Below are 21,664 nucleotides of genomic sequence, written 5' to 3'. Positions count from 1 at the left end.
AATTTCAATTTTTCAGTAAAATATACTTTAAACATTATTAAAAATTTCAAATCGAAATTTGATTGACAAATTAATGGACAAAATTTGCCAATTGTTGTTAATTTATAAAAACATGACTAAGTTGTATCCTTTTTGTAGAGGGCGCTATATCAAAACGTAACCTATTCAAAACAAAAACTGGCCTAGGCGCCTGGGCCAAAAGGAGCAAAAAACTGCTGTTTTTCGTGCGCGTTGCAGCACTTTCGAGACAGCAACCATGCAGCAACAGAGCCCTACATCTGCGAGTTTGCTAGCTCTTGTACACTCCTGCCCACCGAAATGTGAAAGAATGCAAGTGAGTCGTGGAAGACAACTGTAACTTGCAACTAAATAGCATAAGCCATTGTGGGTAACAGAAAGGCATTACAAAATCACCCGTTGGCCATGCAGTATTTGCAATCAGGCTTAGGAAAAAATGTTGCACCCTGACTCCACTTTTATCATCATTTATCATCTCAATAAAAGTCAGTCATTACAGAAATGTTGGAAAGACACAAATTCTGGACCGAAAAACATTTACCGATGTTGTTGGGAAATAGAAAATTCTCTTCACTCCCCATAGACTTTGTACACAACTGCTGAAGTGGAGTCAGGATGCAACATTTTTTCCAAGGTGTATGACAAGTCATGTTAGTATAATCATGGAGGAAGGGTCTGTTTTCCTTCCTCCATGGTATAATTTAGGAACTGAACTTTGTCGTTCATTATTCATGTAGACTGGTTTGGACATGTTGAAGGGATTAGCTAGGCCTACTTCATTTTTACTGTCACGGTAGGTCTGTGGTAACGCCCCATCTAGTGCCATGCCCAACTTTTGTTATCCAGCACAATTGAATACAAAGATATTACAATTACTATATAATTGGGGTAATTTATATGTTCCCTGTTTTCTATTCACCGATGTGAAGTTGGGCTAGTTCCTTGTTTGATGTTTGACATTTAATGTTGAATAAGTAACCGTTTGATATTCCAATGGGAATAAGTTCCATCTACGGACACACATGGAAAGAAAGTTGGAGATTTAATATGCGTTGATCGATCGCACTTAGCATCCTTTTCCCACAAAGTGTTTCTTTTTAGTTGGGGTAGTGACACAGCGAGTTAGAATGTAATAAGCCCTAGACTTATACGTAATAATTCTGTATGTTACACCATGGTTCTCTACATGTACTTAAACATGGTTGTGATACTTACTGACATTGAAATACATACGTGTATACAGTGAAGCCACTGAGGGTGCCATGATGTCATCATCTAAGAAAAGAGCTAGTCTTGATCTGTCTCAGATACCGTGTACTCCAGTCAACGAGGGTAGTCGTGTACCTCCAGGATGTGTGGTCACTAGCCAACGATGGAAAGGGTCAGAACTGGTCAACACATTACAAGGTAATTGGTAAAAATCAATCAATCATTGATGTTTCATTAAAATATCCATCTTAACCCTAACAGTCCTCGGTCCTCCAACAGGTGAAGGATTGAGGACTGTTAGGGTTAAGTGACACAAGGCCAAATGTATTGCATCACTTTGGATCATGCACCTAATAATACTAATAATGGAAAGAGTTCCACATACGGTCAAAAAGTGTTGTACTGCACTGTACTGTGCCATTTCCACAAAATTATCAAAGGCGCAGTACAGGTACAATTTAAGGAGTTAAATGAATTAGACAGGATAAGAATTTAAGTAATATGTCATGTCACCGCACTAGTACACAAACCGCAGTGTGAGGTTACATCTGTCCTGCCAACAGGTGGAATAAATTGATCGGCTGCAGACCTAGCCCTGCTGGCATAGATGATATCGGATACAAACACACTACTGCAGCTAAAACTGATTCATTCCAACTAAACATTTCTGTGGAAGTAGCATTTTGCAGTTGTATTTGCATGTAATGAGCTCTCTTTAATAGTTTGTCACAAGTTTTCATTATTACCAAAATATGTACAGAACTTCCGATCTGTTCACCATTTTCCAGGGAAATTGAAAGTTATCATTGAGGATAAGCTAGGTGTGATTGACTTCCATCCATCCAATGATGCTGGCATTGTGTATATCTCAGAGACAGACTTAGTGGCTGGAAGTGGCTACAAACAGAAACTAGCTAAACTGAGGAAGGTAAAGGCCACAGGTCACACACTGCTTCTTATGATTGTGTTTATAAATGCTTCAACGATTATGTAACTTGGCACTTGTCATTACAATTGTGATCAGTGTGTCTGAATTGATTCTGCAATGGTGACATTGACCACTGTAAATGATTCAAGTTTGTTTAGTTACCACTGTGTTCCATAGTGAGCTTAAGAAGTCATACAAGCTTGCTGTAGGAACTCGGCCTGACTCGGGCCAATCAATTTTACCAAGTTGTCTTGAAGTATATGGTAACATACATATATGACTGGCTGATAACATTGACCAGACTATTGACTCACTCAGTTACTCTAGTGCTCAGTTATCACAGTGTATCCAGTCTATCCAATACTATTGACTCACTCAGTTACTCTAGTGCTCAGTTATCACAGTGTATCCAATCTATCCAATACTATTGACTCACTCAGTTACTCTAGTGCTCATTTATCACAGTGTATCCAATCTATCCAATACTATTGACTCACTTAGTTACTCGAGTGCTCAGTTGTCACAGTGTATCCAATCTATCCAATACTATTGACTCACTCAGTTACTCTAGTGCTCAGTTATCACAGTGTATCCAATCTATCCAATACTATTGACTCACTCAGTTACTCTAGTGCTCATTTATCACAGTGTATCCAATCTATCCAATACTATTGACTCACTTAGTTACTCGAGTGCTCAGTTGTCACAGTGTATCCAATCTATCCAATACTATTGACTCACTCAGTTACTCTAGTGCTCAGTTACCACAGTGTATCCAATCTATCCAATACTTCTCATCCCTTTCCTCTTTATTTCTCAGGCCAATAGCCTTAGGGGAATTGTCATTGCTGAATGCACTCCAGTCAGTGAGCAATACTACGGAGATCTGCAGAAGTTTGTAGTCTTGGAGCTCGGACTTAAACTACTCTTTGTAACATCTCAAACAGAAGCTGCCAATCTTCTCATCCAAATGGTACTACAAAGTCACGAAACATTTCCTAGTTTGTTGCTTTGTGCTTGTTTGTTTGTGTGTTTGAGATTCTAAAGACACAGTATTGAAAGTTCCAAATATTCATGAATCATGGCACAGTGCTTTCCCTCTTTTCTATGGTCTGGCTGGAAAGTGATAAAGTAATTTCTCACCTTGTGGATTAACACAGCTTCAATATTCAGCTACCCATTCCTTGAATGGTGGCTCTGCTAACATAACTATCTTGGATGGGATTTTATATGGTAAGGTTAATTCACTAAAATAGCTAATTATTTTTTTTCATGGAATCCCAGGTAAGCGAGGAACACAAACCCCAGGCCAATCCCTTCCTCGTTAAGAGACGCAAGCAGTCTATTGATGCTGGTGTCCTAGCAACTGTGCAACTCATCCCTAACGTGGGTCCAGTCAAAGGAAAAGTCTTACTACAAAGATTTTGGAGCATTCAAGGAATTTGTGATGCATCAGAAAAGGTAAGTGCATGCATTTCTTCTCATGAATAATTAGAAACCACTGGATTCTTAGTGTGAAGTTAGTTCAACTGTATTTAAAATATGAGTCCACTAACAAGCACTCTTGTATTTCCAAATCCCAAAGTTAAGCAATAAATACAAACGATCCACTTCCACATGCCCTCCAGAATTTCCAGAAGATTCTTGTAACTCAATCCAGGCGAAGCCTAAAAATCTGTTGGAAGAAAATGGACACCATGCTTCAGCAAATACATGATTTGACAACTAAACAAACCCATGAAGAATTATTGTTCCAAATTGAAGACACGGTTACCGTTACAAAGCTAGGCGAGCAGAAATACGTAGGTTTTGCATCTCAAAAGCCAATTTTTCTTCCCATAAAAAGATTTCTGTTTATACTTTGTCTTAAATGAACAGGAGCTAGCTGAGGTTGTTGGTAGAACCAATGCAAGCAACATCAGGGCTTTTTTCCACCATAGGACATCGCAGGCTATTGGACAGTCATCTTCTGTCACCTGAGCTGTCAGCTGTCACCCTAGCTTTTCTGTGTTACCCGAAGTATTGTGTATTCCAAGCCATCGAGTGCCATCTGGTAATTTGTAACCTGAACCAGTCTGTCTGCTGAAATTACACCTGCTGCCTGAGTTGTGGATTGTCCCTTGCAACATACCATGGTCATGTGACATATTGCTCCAGAGTTTTGACATTAATAAACTTCAGATCAAAGTTGCTGACTCAATGAAAGTGAGATTGCACTGTTTGATAACTCATGAAGGAAAGTTATCAAACATCCAGCAAAAGACATTCAAGATATTGAAGTATTAAGGTTGCAGTACTAAATGAGACATAGGAGCAAGGGCCAGTTTAGTAGAATGAGATTAAATTGTACTTTGGTCTTAAATGCATCTTTTTGCTTCTTATTTGAGGGGGTTAAGTATTGGTTTTGTGTAATTTTGTAATTATGTTCGTGTACGTTCTTTGTGTTTTCGTTTGGTGATGTTAGAATGTAAATTTCTTATTAAATAAACTTGTTGATATGGAAAAAATTACTGTTTAAAAGTGTTACCTTTAGAACTTTTTTTTTGTTCTTCGAAAGGACTGAATTGATACATTTTCTGTCGGATGACAGTGTTCCAATATCAAAGCTCATTCAGAATTCCATATGAAAACATGCTTCATGAATTTCTGTCTTTGCTAAAATATAAAAAAGAAATGCTCGGAAGTATCCCTTTCAGCATGGAAATATAAGGATTGTTCAAACTTTGCCTCTATTGTGAGACTGGCTTTAAGATACTTTAGGGTTCTCGGTGATGTACATACTATGATAACACAAGTTAAACTAATTTTATTTTGGACATCAAAAGGCTCTTAATGCTCCTGAGCCAGGAGATTTTTTTTTAATTCAATGGCCCCGATCAATACGCTGCAACAAACTACCGAAGAACTTTTTGTCGAATTATTATTACTCGTTCAACAGAGCGCCCTCATTTGAACAAATCGACGTGCTTGTACGAGCAACTATATGAATATTCATGACATTAATATTGAAATTTTGGTACGGTATTTATTCATTTGCGGTCGCCATCTTGAAATTCGAAAGGTGAAGAACATCTGCCGACTGTCTGCCGAATGGAAATTTAGGGATTGGAGTCGCAAAATCTTCGCCGAATTTGCCTTCCAGTTGCTTCTAGCTTTCACCTTCGTCAGGACATTTGGATGGATCCAAGAAGCACCTGGTACCAGCCCGAGCAACTTGGACCAGCTACCGAACTTTGGACGAATATTTTCAACAGTGCTACCCGAAGTCTCCGGGACCTTCAAATGGGCGACGGCAAATCGGCAAATAGCGACGGGAATGGACTGCATGATAACGATGCCAGGACTCGAACCCTCACCCCTCGGGACACGCAGGATTTTATCCCTTTAAATGGAGACACTGGAGTCGATTTGGCTACAAAACGTTCAGCAGTGAATCATGGCTTCCAGAACGGTGAAAGGACTAACTTGAGCAGCAATAATTTGTTCAACAAGAGGAGGAAAGACAATCTGGCTTGCACTTATGACTGGAACAGTTCGGGAAAGGTTCGCTATGGTGGAACGCCCTGGTGGTCAAGGCAAACTGTTGGTAATCAGCTGGTTTCACCGTACCCGGACTTGACCAACCACAATGTCGGACTTGGGTACGGTTCATGATTTGATGGTCCTTGGAAAGAGTAACTTAGACATAGATAGGCCTAGGATTGATTAATTAGGAGTCTGGGAATCATAGGCCCTATACATGTATAAGAAAATCTTGGTATCGATGCATTGTTACTAATAATATCTTCTGGAAATGTACATCATAGGCTACATGTACAGTATGTAGGCTACATTGGGAAAAAAATGTTGCATCCCGACTCCACTTCAGCGGTTGTGTACAAAGTCAGCTGAATTCAAGAAAATTTTCGATGTTTTCCTGATAAAGCAGGAATTTTTCTCAGTTCCAGATTCATGTCTTTTCAGCATTTCTACAATGATTGACCTTTATTGAAATGATGGTAGGTTAGTAGCTTGAACATTTGAAGTTCACCTGCTTGAACTTGTTAAATTGAAATATAGGTATATTGGGGCCTATAATGAATTCAAGAAAATAAATGCACAATAAAACAAGATTTTCCTAATTTAATCTGATTTGTAACCATAAATGTTGCCATTCTGATTCATGAAAGGCTTGTTAATGTCAATATTATACATGGAATGCAGTCAATTTATACTTCAAACCGAATTTCCAAATTTGGTCTCATTTTTACAGTAGCTGGTTCAAGACGTACTTTGCATCGGGGAGATGTTAATTTTTAATTACAGGTTCTGCCCACCTGAGTAAGCTTGTAAATTTTTTCGCAAGTGCTCGGACAAGCACTGAGTATAGTGTTAATAAATATGTACGCTGCGATAGGGCAAAACCTGTCATTAAAAATTACATTAGGTTTCTTTACAATTTGCCAAGGGCACGATTTCTAAATATATCCAGTTGTGTAAGGAACTAAAGGTTGCTCTGTGTTTGCATTGTGTTACATGCACTGTCACAAGTCATACGCTTTCAAAGCTCAATTTGTTGCTACTGTTTGAAGATTGTGCTGAAAACAAGAGGAAAAAAGAAACTATCAGTCCTACACTTCTGGATGACAAAAAAATATGCAAATGTAGGCCTACATATATGTTCGTATCAAATCATGTAGGCCTAATATGTGACCCACTCTGCAAAAAAGTCGCCCGATGCAAAAATGTGTACCCCATTCCATGTGCCCAGAGTGAAAATATTTGGAAATATTTTGAGGTTAGTTGCTTGACCCGAAAGACTCTGTTGCTAAGGAAAACCAAAAGTGTCTAATTTAAGGTTAATGTTTTTGTTTGTTATGTTTAAAGGGCATTATCTCAAAAAGCAAGTGGGATAAAATGAAATGATGTGAATGTGTAAATGGCAAATGACTCCAAAACCCAGAATGCCACAGGAGTGAATTATATATCAAATGAAAGCTTAGAATGTGAGCAATTTGATGATTATATACATGTATATATAACTCAAATTCAAAAAAAATGACATAATACACCTTTTTGCAGAGCCACTCACATTATGAAACTATCATGTCTACGTATGCATGTGATTTCTGATGCTGCTGAAGTAAAAGTCTATTGCTACCTTGGCATATTTAACCCCTGGAATTTTTTACTTTTTGTACACTGAATCAGTAATTGAAACCATTAATAATATTGAGTAGTACGCACTGTATACTTGAATGGTCATTTAGCAGACACATCCTTGATAGCTTTTCAAAGACATTTTTTAATCTGTTAATTTGGCCTTTTCAATTTACAGCTTAAGCCGTGAGATTGACGATTTCTTCTGTTTTATGTTTCCTCGTGTTGAGGAGCATCTCATGCGAAGTGAGGTTGTCCAGAGGATTGAGGGCATTGTCAAGAACATTTGGCCAGAAGCTCGGGTAAAGTTTCTCCCATCATAACTGAAATCTAGAAATCTTTCATCCATGTGATTATTACGTCAGAGCAGAGTTAAGGTATAGAGGGATCCCAATGCAACGCTTTTAGCGGCGATCTGTGCATTTCTGCGTTTGAAAACGAGGCTGTATGTGTCAGCTTCAATCCTTAATAGGATCAGACGATAGAAAGTAAGGAGTCAAGACACAAAATACATAAAGGTATGTTAAATTCAGACTTTTCAGGCTGCAAATTATTGTGGAAGAGTCAGGATGCTTCGACACGTAAAATCAAAAGAAGAAATAACAGCAATTTACCACGAACTAACATACCTGCGATGGTCCTGTATCTTGTGCAGTGGGCGTGGTTTAAATTGAAGTGGCATCACACTTATGAACCGGATACTGCATGTACCCGGTACTGTGTCGACTCCGCGCGCGCGCGCGAGGAAGTTCAACACAGAGAGCCTCGGTTTCGATGCAGATATGCACAGACGGCGCTAATGTGAAATCCATCTATTCCAGGCTGAAAATTTTCTTAGGAATACATTTTATTCATCATTAAAGACGTTTTAGGAGTATAGTAACGGGGATTCTTGACAAAATTAGGAAATCGTTTTTATGTGTATCAATTTTTTTAAACAAAAAACGGAGGCTGTCTTGTAGCACATTTAAGCAAGACCCAGGTCCAGCCAGCTACTTAACAAATAATTTCATGATCCTGCTCTGCAAAGTCATGTGATCAGCAGATGTCTTGGGGGAACAACTAATGTAAACTCACATATTATTCAGCTTTCTATTCCAGTTGTACATTTACATATTTTCTATTATTTTTCTATGTTGTATTTCATGTTTTACTTGGTAACTCTACGTGTACATGTATGTCTGCAGTTGTAAGCATGTCCGTGTGCACTATATAACAAAACAGTTCTAGTAATACTACTGTTCAATGCATTATAAATGTGACTTGTCAGAAAGGTCCATAATACTCATTTTGTTGGAGTGATGCACAAATGTACATTGCGTGTAGCTGGGAAATCCCCGGCTGAGAAATACTTGTAATAATACGGACAAAACTTGTGGAACAATACAGTTTGCACTACCCTACATTGAGCAATTGGGGGAGCAGTGTAGGACGACGTGTACTTGAACATTGACATGTACAGGAACAACGTGTCCCTGTGTCTGTATGGATTTATGTGTGTTGTGTCCTTCGTACAGTTCTTTGAGACAATGTATACACAGTTCTGTTTAGAGCCCCATCTTAACAATTATAGTTTTAAAAGATTGTGAAGTTAGAAATTGGAAGATAAGGTCATTGGAGGTGGTTCTGATACGTTGAGATTCTTTGTTCCGTTTTTTTTTTGTTTTCTGTCAAATGTAATGAAAATAGCTCAGAAAGGAAATTTAAGAAACAGGGAAAAGATTCGTCGTAAAACAGCAATGAGTTCACTTTTTAGGTTTGTAATATTGAACATGTGTAGCATTCAAGAAGATGAGTTTTCTTAAACAGAAAGGTGATACATGTATCTCTTTCACTTCTTTTCTTTTGAAGTCGTAAGTCACATGTGGAAGCTGTACATGTAGACTTCAAAGAAAAAAATCCAACTTATCTGAAAAGTGTGCCCTGTATGGGTTGTAAGGATGTAATCTCTTATATATTAATTTTATTCTAATTTTAATCATTTAGTTATTTTGATTACAAGTTCAAGGTTGATTCTCAAATTTCTTAATTTATTATTTTTCAGGTGGAAATCTATGGAAGCTATCGAACTATGCTGTATCTGCCAACAAGGTGAGTTGAAAACATTCATTTGATTTTGGCCTGTGATCAGATTAAGGTCAGTCCATTCATGCTTCGTTGATCTATTGAATGAGTCACATCATCAGTGAAGAACTTGACTCATCAGATCGGTTTGTACCGTAGCTTTATGCTTTGGACATGCAATAGAACATCATATGAATACTGTAGTTTTTGATCACTACCAATCTATTGAGTTGCAGTCATGATGGAGTCTGTCTGCTTTGTTATTTAACGGATAACAAACGCACATTCCAAAGCATCCCATCCCTGCTCATGCATATCATGGCCAAAAAAAAATCCATGTATGCCTTTGATTTGTAGTTGAGGTTGGTTGTTTCATAATACCAAACTGTTTCACATTTGTAATGGAGTAATTCGAATTCTTGTAAGAGGAAGAATGAACTTACACCAATGAAAATGAAACATTAAAACAGAAAGCTATCAAGCGTAGACACACCCTCATTTAAACAAATACTACTAACATTTAAACTTTGTGGCTGACGTTCACATGACATGTACATGTACTTCCATAAAACAAGTTGTGAGCACTTAAATTTATGTTTATATGTTGTGTGCTATACAATCGATTGCATGTCATTTCTCATATCAGTAATTAACAGCATGAAATCTGTATGCATAAAATAGGTCCAACAAAACGTGCAGAAGTTCTGAACTTAAAATGGTCTTTCCCAAGCAATGCGAAATATGTCATGTGAAATGATAGGAATTGTTCCAGTAATACTTGACAGTAAGTGTTGACAGAAACCAGTAGCTAGAATGTACATTTGTTAAGGAAGTAATGGCAGGGAACAGACTGTTTTCCTGGGTTTCCAGCAAGGTGAGATTGAGGCCTGCCTGCAGTATATGTACTGTACATGTACATGAACCTATCAGACGGAACATACATCTAAACTAGGTAGTTTCCTGTTACTTGTAGGTGCAAAGGTCACAGATCCTTGGCCTTGAATGGACAAAAAGTATGAGCATTTCTGCAGTATGGCTAGTATAGGTACATGTATGGTACATGTACAGTACATGGAGTCACTGGGTTTTAACCAATATTGATTTGAACTGCCTGGATATTGCTACATGTGTACATAGAACCTGTCCCAGTCAAGCTCTGTGTAGTACACAAATGGCACATTCTTTACACATGCAACACAACTTGAACACCAAACTTCAGTTAGCCTAACGCATGCACCTGTAGCGGTTGGGCTCTTTGGCACAACATGTACATGTACATGTGTAATGTCATCAAAATACTACAGATTCTGGGGTTGAATGGCCAAATGTGGATTGTGAAATGTAAAATTTATACAAGTGACTCCTGACATGCAGGGATCTTCCTTGGGGGAGCTTTCTTCCTGAATTGTCCAAACTCCAGCAGTGCACTGTAAGATCTTGGCATGTTCTTTGTATTTGAAATCGAAACCAGATGGAAAATTAGCTACCTTTCTTGGTAAATGCAGTTTTGTATCAAAGTACAGTGGAAGGCCGCTCGCTATAAGGAACACTGATAAAGTGAACATCCTGGAATACTGAACATCCCCCCGTGGCTCCCGAATTTTCAATGCACTTTTACCGAACATTACAAATTTGTTTTAAATTAAAAAAAAAATTAGAACTGCTGATAATAACTCGAAGTTGAGGAACATTGCACTCATGATGAAACAACAGCCATGCCATGTGTGTGTGTCCACAGACGGCCATGTAAACTGGCTACCTGGTGCGGAAAACCGTACTTGATAATTGTTACAAAGCCTGGCTCTAAAATCACCAAAACAGGAAATAACTCTGCGGATAGACACAAACATTTGTTACTCTCAGAAATTTTTGATAAAGATCTTGCTAGTTTCAGTCGTTTTTCAAAAATATTTGCCTGACAGTTTGTTGCCAACTTTTGGCCTTCACCTAAATGTGCCTCCATTGCTGCACGATATGAATAGTTCTCGGCATGGCCCATTTACCAACAGGAACCACTCTCACGGTGCGTACATGTTTGGAACAGGTGTATGCATCTGTGACTGAAAATTGCTGTACCAAATGACTGCTATACCAAACATTTTGTGTGGACCCCATCATGTTCGTTATACTGGCATTCCACTGTACTGCAAACCCGTTATTGAAGGCAAATTGGATTTGTACATCAAGAAGCAATTTAAGCATTTAATTGCACTGATTTTAGTTAAGAATTTTACATCACATTTTTGGATTGTTTACTATTGAACGTTGGTGATATTTAGCCCCAGCAAGCCATGATAAATACACACTTGTATCTGGTCTCATCTGCATTTGTAAATAAAGCACTGTGTAGATCATATAAGGATGCATTGTGAATGTAGAAGAACGCACAGAGGTACAGTGGACTTTATCCATGAAACCTCAACCCTTAGCAGTGTTTGTCTGATTGCTGCTGCTAGCACTAACATGTACATGTACATTGTTAGCGTGCATATGCACCTGTACACATGTACACATACAGATGAAATTTGAAGTGTATAATGTACATGTACATGCATTGTACTGATGCATGTTTATATGGTGTCGTGCATGCAGAGTTCATGATCCATGCAGAATTCATGATCCATGTACGTACTAATATGATGATGGCATGCCATTCTAATCCCACTACATGTACATGCATTTGAAAGGCAACTTAAAACTAGAGAAACGTGTTTGTAAACAAACACAGAGCTGGTTCGGGACTGTTTTACCAACAAGATAAGTATTGTTGATCAAAGCTCTCAAACTAACCCAAATGCTGGGTTGAAAACGTGTACAAAGTCAAGGGGCTGAAATAAATATTGAAAAAACAAGAGTAAATCACATGACGACGTCATCATGACGTCATTTATATACAATAATTTCTGTATCAAGATTTTTGTTGGCTGTCACTTTGAAAACGAGCAAACATTCGAAAGGGTTCAAAATTGTGCCTTGGAAAGGTGTACAAAGTTAACGGGCAAAAAACCCCATTTGGAGAAACACTGCTCTTTTAAGTTCGTGTCACGTGATTTGCGCTTAAACTGAACAATTTTATGAAATATTACTTCATATTCGAACTCTTAGGCATATTTCAAATAAAATAACAGAGCGTAAAGTACCCGATTTCTCCTTTGTTCTGATAGTAATCTTGCGCCGAAGTTAAAGACTACTTGTTCACTTGTGTTAAGTAGAAAAACGTGTACAAAACCTATGGGGAAAAATTAAATATTCAAAAATGCATATCAAATAAGGGGATGATGTCATCATGACGTCATCCCTTTGCAATAAATCTTGCATCGGGGTCTTCGTTGGCTATCACTTTGGGAACGATCACAGACTGCAAAGTTACCAAAATTGTCGCTGAAAAACGTGTACAAAGTTAATGGGCTATAAACTTGTTTGCGGAAACACTGCTTCTTTAAGTTCGTGTCACGTGATTTGCGCCTAAACTGAACAATTGTTATGAAATATTACTTCATAATCGGACTCTTAGGCATATTTCAAATAAAATAACAGAGCGTAAAGTACCCGATTTCTCCTTTGTTCTGATAGTAATCTTGCGCCGAAGTTAAAGACTACTTGTTCACTTGTGTTAAGTAGAAAAACGTGTACAAAACCTATGGGGAAAAATTAAATATTCAAAAATGCATATAAAATAAGGGGATGATGTCATCATGACGTCATCCCTTTGCAATAAATCTTGCATCGGGGTCTTCGTTGGCTATCACTTTGGGAACGATCAAAGACTGCAAAGTTACCAAAATTGTCGCTGGAAAACGTGTACAAAGTTAATGGGCTATAAACTTGTTTGCGGAAACACTGCTTCTTTAAGTTCGTGTCACGTGATTTGCGCCTAAACTGAACAATTGTTATGAAATATTACTTCATAATCGGACTCTTAGGCATATTTCAAATAAAATAACAGAGCGTAAAGTACCCGATTTCTCCTTTGTTCTGATAATAATCTTGCGCCGAAGTTAAAGACTACTTGTTCACTTGTGTTAAGTAGAAAAACGTGTACAAAACCTATGGGGAAAATTAAATATTCAAAAATGCATATAAAATAAGGGGATGATGTCATCATGACGTCATCCCTTTGCAATAAATCTTGCATCGGGGTCTTCGTTGGCTATCACTTTGGGAACGATCAAAGACTGCAAAGTTACCAAAATTGTCGCTCAAAAACGTGTACAAAGTCAAGGGGCTAGAAACACGTGTGCAGGAAAACTGCTCCTTTAATTTCATGTCACGTGATTTTGTCTAAACTGGGAAAAACTTATGAAATATTATTTAATATTTGGACACTTGGGTATATTTGCGATCGAACGGAAGGGAAAATTTAGTCTGATTTCTTCTTCGTTCTGGTAGTAATTCTCCGTCGAAGTTGAGGACTGCTCACGCATTATGCTAGACAATGTGTGTACAAACCCTATGTTGTGCAACAACGCCACACATGGTTCAATATGGGACAGTTTCTTGAAAATTGAAAGCCCAGGCAGGTGTGACCGTAATTCTGCAATAGCGCCCTCATAGCCTGATATAGGACAGTCCGAAAACTGTGTGCAATCTGTGTACAAAGTCTATGGGGGAAAATTAATTCTTCAAAAATCAATAATAAATAAACTACTTAAGTTATCACTGTGAATTTCTTCTAGGACCGTCCTTGGATGATCACACAACTATCCTCCAAGTTTGAAATTGTTCTGATTTTCCTAAGTGCCAAAGTGTAGGGGTAGAAAAACTTGGCTGAAGAAGAAGAAAAAAAAAAAAAAAACTAGAGAAACGTGTTTGTAAACAAACACAGAGCTGGTTCGGGACTGTTTTACCAACAAGATAAGTATTGTTGATCAAAGCTCTCAAACTAACCCAAATGCTGGGTTGAAAACGTGTACAAAGTCAAGGGGCTGAAATAAATATTGAAAAAACAAGAGTAAATCACATGACGACGTCATCATGACGTCATTTATATACAATAATTTCTGTATCAAGATTTTTGTTGGCTGTCACTTTGAAAACGAGCAAACATTCGAAAGGGTTCAAAATTGTGCCTTGGAAAGGTGTACAAAGTTAACGGGCAAAAAACCCCATTTGGAGAAACACTGCTCTTTTAAGTTCGTGTCACGTGATTTGCGCTTAAACTGAACAATTTTATGAAATATTACTTCATATTCGGACCCTTAGGCATATTACAAATAAAACAACACAGCGTAAAGTACCCGATTTCTCCTTTGTTCTTATAGTAATCTTGCGCCAAAGTTAAAGACTACTTGTTCACTTTTATTAAGTAGAAAAACGTGTACAAAACGTATGAGCAAATATTCAGGTCATCGTGACGTCATCCCTTTGAAATAAGTCGTGCATCAGGGTCTTTGTTGGCTATTACTTTGGGAACGATCAGAGACTGCAAAGTTACCGAAATTGTCGCTGAAAAACGTGTACAAAGTCAATGGGCTATAAACTTGTTTGCAGAAACACTGCTCCTTTAAGTTCGTGTCACGTGATTTGCGCTTAACCTGAACAATTTTTATGAAATATTACTTCATATTCGGACTCTTAGGCATATTTCAAATAAAATAACAGAGCGTAAAGTACCCGATTTCTCCTTTGTTCTGATAGTAATCTTGCGCCGAAGTTAAAGACTACTTGTTCACTTGTGTTAAGTAGAAAAACGTGTACAAAACCTATGGGGAAAAATGAAATATTCAAAAATGAATATAAAATAAGGGGATGATGTCATCATGACGTCATCCCTTTGCAATAAATCTTGCATCAGGGTCTTCGTTGGCTATCACTTTGGGAACGATCAAAGACTGCAAAGTTACCGAAATTGTCGCTCAAAAGCGTGTACAAAGTCAATGGGCTATAAACTTGTTTGCAGAAACACTGCTTCTTTAAGTTCGTGTCACGTGATTTGCGCCTAAACTGAACAGTTTTTATGAAATATTACTTCATATTCGGACTCTCAGGCATATTTCAAATAAAATAACAGAGCGTAAAGTACCCGATTTCTCCTTTGTTCTGATAGTAATCTTGCGCCGAAGTTAAAGACTACTTGTTCACTTGTGTTAAGTAGAAAAACGTGTACAAAACCTATGGGGAAAAATTAAATATTCAAAAATGAATATAAAATAAGGGGATGATGTCATCATGACGTCATCCCTTTGAAATAAATCTTGCATCGGCATCTTCGTTGGCTATCACTTTGGGAACGATCAAAGACTGCAAAGTTACCAAAATTGTCGCTCAAAAACGTGTACAAAGTCAATGGGCTATAAACTTGTTTGCAGAAACACTGCTTCTTTAAGTTCGTGTCACGTGATTTCCGCTTAAACTGGACAATTTTTATGAAATATTACTTCATATTCGGACTCTTAGGCATATTTCAAATAAAATAACAGAGCGTAAAGTACCCGATTTTGCCTTTGTTCTTATAGTAATCTTGCGCCGAAGTTAAAGACTACTTGTTCACTTGTGTCAAGTCGAAAAACGTGTACAAAACCTATGGGGAAAAATGAAATATTCAAAAATAAATATAAAATAAGGTGATGATGTCATCATGACGTCATCCCTTTGCAATAAATCTTGCATCGGGGTCTTCGTTGGCTATCACTTTGGGAACGATGAAAGACTGCAAAGTTACCAAAATTGTCGCTCAAAAACGTGTACAAAGTCAATGGGCTAGAAACACGTGTGTAGGAAAACTGCTCCTTTAATTTCATGTCACGTGATTTTTGTCTAAACTGGGAAAAACTTATGAAATATTATTTAATATTTGGACACTTGGGTATATTTGCGATCGAACGGAAGGGAAAATTTAGTCTGATTTCTTCTTCGTTCTGGTAGTAATTCTGGGTCGAAGTTGAGGACTGCTCACGCATTATGCGGGACAATGTGTGTACAAACCCTATGTTGTGCAACAGCGCCATACATGGTTCAATATGGGACAGTTTCTTGAAAATTGAAAGCCCATGCAGGTGTGACCGTAATTCTGCAATAGCGCCCTCATAGCCTGATATACGACAGTCCGAAAACTGTGTGCAATCTGTGTACAAAGTCTATGGGGGAAAATTAATTCTTCAAAAATCAATAATAAATACACTACTTAAGTTATCACTGTGAATTTCTTCTAGGACCGTCCTTGGATGATCACACAACTATCCTCCAAGTTTGAAATTCTTCTGATTTTCCTAGGTGCCAAAGTGTAGGGGTAGAAAAACTTGGCTGAAGAAGAAGAAAAAAAAAAAAACTAGAGAAACGTGTTTGTAAACAAACACAGAGCTGGTTCGGGACTGTTTTACCAACAAGATAAGTATTGTTGATCAAAGCTCTCAAACTAACCCAAATGCTGGGTTGAAAACGTGTACAAAGTCAAGGGGCTGAAATAAATATTGAAAAAACAAGAGTAAATCACATGACGACGTCATCATGACGTCATTTATATACAATAATTTCTGTATCAAGATTTTTGTTGGCTGTCACTTTGAAAACGAGCAAACATTCGAAAGGGTTCAAAATTGTGCCTTGGAAAGGTGTACAAAGTTAACGGGCAAAAAACCCCATTTGGAGAAACACTGCTCTTTTAAGTTCGTGTCACGTGATTTGCGCTTAAACTGAACAATTTTATGAAATATTACTTCATATTCGGACCCTTAGGCATATTACAAATAAAACAACACAGCGTAAAGTACCCGATTTCTCCTTTGTTCTTATAGTAATCTTGCGCCAAAGTTAAAGACTACTTGTTCACTTTTATTAAGTAGAAAAACGTGTACAAAACGTATGAGCAAATATTCAGGTCATCGTGACGTCATCCCTTTGAAATAAGTCGTGCATCAGGGTCTTTGTTGGCTATTACTTTGGGAACGATCAGAGACTGCAAAGTTACCGAAATTGTCGCTGAAAAACGTGTACAAAGTCAATGGGCTATAAACTTGTTTGCAGAAACACTGCTCCTTTAAGTTCGTGTCACGTGATTTGCGCTTAACCTGAACAATTTTTATGAAATATTACTTCATATTCGGACTCTTAGGCATATTTCAAATAAAATAACAGAGCGTAAAGTACCCGATTTCTCCTTTGTTCTGATAGTAATCTTGCGCCGAAGTTAAAGACTACTTGTTCACTTGTGTTAAGTAGAAAAACGTGTACAAAACCTATGGGGAAAAATGAAATATTCAAAAATGAATATAAAATAAGGGGATGATGTCATCATGACGTCATCCCTTTGCAATAAATCTTGCATCAGGGTCTTCGTTGGCTATCACTTTGGGAACGATCAAAGACTGCAAAGTTACCGAAATTGTCGCTCAAAAGCGTGTACAAAGTCAATGGGCTATAAACTTGTTTGCAGAAACACTGCTTCTTTAAGTTCGTGTCACGTGATTTGCGCCTAAACTGAACAGTTTTTATGAAATATTACTTCATATTCGGACTCTCAGGCATATTTCAAATAAAATAACAGAGCGTAAAGTACCCGATTTCTCCTTTGTTCTGATAGTAATCTTGCGCCGAAGTTAAAGACTACTTGTTCACTTGTGTTAAGTAGAAAAACGTGTACAAAACCTATGGGGAAAAATTAAATATTCAAAAATGAATATAAAATAAGGGGATGATGTCATCATGACGTCATCCCTTTGAAATAAATCTTGCATCGGCATCTTCGTTGGCTATCACTTTGGGAACGATCAAAGACTGCAAAGTTACCAAAATTGTCGCTCAAAAACGTGTACAAAGTCAATGGGCTATAAACTTGTTTGCAGAAACACTGCTTCTTTAAGTTCGTGTCACGTGATTTCCGCTTAAACTGGACAATTTTTATGAAATATTACTTCATATTCGGACTCTTAGGCATATTTCAAATAAAATAACAGAGCGTAAAGTACCCGATTTTGCCTTTGTTCTTATAGTAATCTTGCGCCGAAGTTAAAGACTACTTGTTCACTTGTGTCAAGTCGAAAAACGTGTACAAAACCTATGGGGAAAAATGAAATATTCAAAAATAAATATAAAATAAGGTGATGATGTCATCATGACGTCATCCCTTTGCAATAAATCTTGCATCGGGGTCTTCGTTGGCTATCACTTTGGGAACGATGAAAGACTGCAAAGTTACCAAAATTGTCGCTCAAAAACGTGTACAAAGTCAATGGGCTAGAAACACGTGTGTAGGAAAACTGCTCCTTTAATTTCATGTCACGTGATTTTTGTCTAAACTGGGAAAAACTTATGAAATATTATTTAATATTTGGACACTTGGGTATATTTGCGATCGAACGGAAGGGAAAATTTAGTCTGATTTCTTCTTCGTTCTGGTAGTAATTCTGGGTCGAAGTTGAGGACTGCTCACGCATTATGCGGGACAATGTGTGTACAAACCCTATGTTGTGCAACAGCGCCATACATGGTTCAATATGGGACAGTTTCTTGAAAATTGAAAGCCCATGCAGGTGTGACCGTAATTCTGCAATAGCGCCCTCATAGCCTGATATACGACAGTCCGAAAACTGTGTGCAATCTGTGTACAAAGTCTATGGGGGAAAATTAATTCTTCAAAAATCAATAATAAATACACTACTTAAGTTATCACTGTGAATTTCTTCTAGGACCGTCCTTGGATGATCACACAACTATCCTCCAAGTTTGAAATTCTTCTGATTTTCCTAGGTGCCAAAGTGTAGGGGTAGAAAAACTTGGCTGAAGAAGAAGAAAAAAAAAAAAACTAGAGAAACGTGTTTGTAAACAAACACAGAGCTGGTTCGGGACTGTTTTACCAACAAGATAAGTATTGTTGATCAAAGCTCTCAAACTAACCCAAATGCTGGGTTGAAAACGTGTACAAAGTCAAGGGGCTGAAATAAATATTGAAAAAACAAGAGTAAATCACATGACGACGTCATCATGACGTCATTTATATACAATAATTTCTGTATCAAGATTTTTGTTGGCTGTCACTTTGAAAACGAGCAAACATTCGAAAGGGTTCAAAATTGTGCCTTGGAAAGGTGTACAAAGTTAACGGGCAAAAAACCCCATTTGGAGAAACACTGCTCTTTTAAGTTCGTGTCACGTGATTTGCGCTTAAACTGAACAATTTTATGAAATATTACTTCATATTCGGACCCTTAGGCATATTACAAATAAAACAACACAGCGTAAAGTACCCGATTTCTCCTTTGTTCTTATAGTAATCTTGCGCCAAAGTTAAAGACTACTTGTTCACTTTTATTAAGTAGAAAAACGTGTACAAAATGTATGAGCAAATATTCAGGTCATCGTGACGTCATCCCTTTGAAATAAGTCGTGCATCAGGGTCTTTGTTGGCTATTACTTTGGGAACGATCAGAGACTGCAAAGTTACCGAAATTGTCGCTGAAAAACGTGTACAAAGTCAATGGGCTATAAACTTGTTTGCAGAAACACTGCTCCTTTAAGTTCGTGTCACGTGATTTGCGCTTAACCTGAACAATTTTTATGAAATATTACTTCATATTCGGACTCTTAGGCATATTTCAAATAAAATAACAGAGCGTAAAGTACCCGATTTCTCCTTTGTTCTGATAGTAATCTTGCGCCGAAGTTAAAGACTACTTGTTCACTTGTGTTAAGTAGAAAAACGTGTACAAAACCTATGGGGAAAAATGAAATATTCAAAAATGAATATAAAATAAGGGGATGATGTCATCATGACGTCATCCCTTTGCAATAAATCTTGCATCAGGGTCTTCGTTGGCTATCACTTTGGGAACGATGAAAGACTGCAAAGTTACCGAAATTGTCGCTCAAAAGCGTGTACAAAGTCAATGGGCTATAAACTTGTTTGCAGAAACACTGCTTCTTTAAGTTCGTGTCACGTGATTTGCGCCTAAACTGAACAGTTTTTATGAAATATTACTTCATATTCGGACTCTCAGGCATATTTCAAATAAAATAACAGAGCGTAAAGTACCCGATTTCTCCTTTGTTCTGATAGTAATCTTGCGCCGAAGTTAAAGACTACTTGTTCACTTGTGTTAAGTAGAAAAACGTGTACAAAACCTATGGGGAAAAATTAAATATTCAAAAATGAATATAAAATAAGGGGATGATGTCATCATGACGTCATCCCTTTGAAATAAATCTTGCATCGGCATCTTCGTTGGCTATCACTTTGGGAACGATCAAAGACTGCAAAGTTACCAAAATTGTCGCTCAAAAACGTGTACAAAGTCAATGGGCTATAAACTTGTTTGCAGAAACACTGCTTCTTTAAGTTCGTGTCACGTGATTTCCGCTTAAACTGGACAATTTTTATGAAATATTACTTCATATTCGGACTCTTAGGCATATTTCAAATAAAATAACAGAGCGTAAAGTACCCGATTTTGCCTTTGTTCTTATAGTAATCTTGCGCCGAAGTTAAAGACTACTTGTTCACTTGTGTCAAGTCGAAAAACGTGTACAAAACCTATGGGGAAAAATGAAATATTCAAAAATAAATATAAAATAAGGTGATGATGTCATCATGACGTCATCCCTTTGCAATAAATCTTGCATCGGGGTCTTCGTTGGCTATCACTTTGGGAACGATGAAAGACTGCAAAGTTACCAAAATTGTCGCTCAAAAACGTGTACAAAGTCAATGGGCTAGAAACACATGTGTAGGAAAACTGCTCCTTTAATTTCATGTCACGTGATTTTTGTCTAAACTGGGAAAAACTTATGAAATATTATTTAATATTTGGACACTTGGGTATATTTGCGATCGAACGGAAGGGAAAATTTAGTCTGATTTCTTCTTCGTTCTGGTAGTAATTCTGGGTCGAAGTTGAGGACTGCTCACGCATTATGCGGGACAATGTGTGTACAAACCCTATGTTGTGCAACAGCGCCATACATGGTTCAATATGGGACAGTTTCTTGAAAATTGAAAGCCCATGCAGGTGTGACCGTAATTCTGCAATAGCGCCCTCATAGCCTGATATACGACAGTCCGAAAACTGTGTGCAATCTGTGTACAAAGTCTATGGGGGAAAATTAATTCTTCAAAAATCAATAATAAATAAACTACTTAAGTTATCACTGTGAATTTCTTCTAGGACCGTCCTTGGATGATCACACAACCATCCTCCAAGTTTGAAATTCTTCTGATTTTCCTAGGTGCCAAAGTGTAGGGGTAGAAAAACTTGGCTGAAGAAGAAGAAAAAAAAACTAGAGAAACGTGTTTGTAAACAAACACAGAGCTGGTTCGGGACTGTTTTACCAACAAGATAAGTATTGTTGATCAAAGCTCTCAAACTAACCCAAATG

The 21,664-nt window shown here is 37.6% G+C and overlaps 2 protein-coding genes across 2 annotated transcripts in view; both read left to right on the top strand.

The window, feature by feature from the left end:
- Positions 1 to 149: 149 nt before the first annotated feature.
- LOC110980067 (Fanconi anemia core complex-associated protein 24-like) lies at positions 150 to 4,675 on the top strand. The gene is made up of 6 exons (XM_022236379.2): positions 150 to 334; positions 1,262 to 1,425; positions 2,016 to 2,155; positions 2,976 to 3,128; positions 3,440 to 3,616; positions 4,034 to 4,675. The coding sequence occupies exons 2-6, from the start codon at positions 1,281 to 1,283 to the stop codon at positions 4,133 to 4,135; spliced, it is 717 nt and encodes a 238-aa protein (XP_022092071.1). The 5' UTR covers positions 150 to 334; positions 1,262 to 1,280; the 3' UTR covers positions 4,136 to 4,675.
- Positions 4,676 to 4,788: 113 nt separating this feature from the next.
- LOC110980066 (uncharacterized) overlaps positions 4,789 to 21,664 on the top strand; it is a 31,951-nt gene continuing 15,075 nt past the window's right edge. Inside the window, exons 1-3 of the mRNA XM_022236378.2 lie at positions 4,789 to 5,796; positions 7,473 to 7,596; positions 9,339 to 9,385. Of these exons, the coding sequence (XP_022092070.1) occupies positions 5,333 to 5,796; positions 7,473 to 7,596; positions 9,339 to 9,385 (635 nt within the window). The 5' untranslated portion in view covers positions 4,789 to 5,332. The remainder of the gene's footprint in view (positions 5,797 to 7,472; positions 7,597 to 9,338; positions 9,386 to 21,664) is intronic.

The sequence above is a fragment of the Acanthaster planci genome, linkage group LG06, assembly GCF_054643075.1.
Source record: "Acanthaster planci isolate LZ-2023a linkage group LG06, COTS_SCS, whole genome shotgun sequence".
Lineage (NCBI taxonomy): Eukaryota > Metazoa > Echinodermata > Asteroidea > Valvatida > Acanthasteridae > Acanthaster > Acanthaster planci.
Note: the sequence above shows the minus strand (reverse complement) of the source record. Positions and strands in the feature narration are given on the sequence as shown.

What these genes read in the sequence shown, in the direction of transcription:
- LOC110980067 (XM_022236379.2), top strand. Translation starts at nt 1,281, where the DNA reads ATGATGTCATCATCTAAGAAAAGAGCTAGTCTTGATCTGTCTCAGATA. An exon ending in ACTGGTCAACACATTACAAG is followed by an intron (nt 1,426 to 2,015) that starts GTAATTGGTAAA and finishes ACCATTTTCCAG; the next exon opens with GGAAATTGAAAGTTATCATT. An exon ending in AACTAGCTAAACTGAGGAAG is followed by an intron (nt 2,156 to 2,975) that starts GTAAAGGCCACA and finishes TTTATTTCTCAG; the next exon opens with GCCAATAGCCTTAGGGGAAT.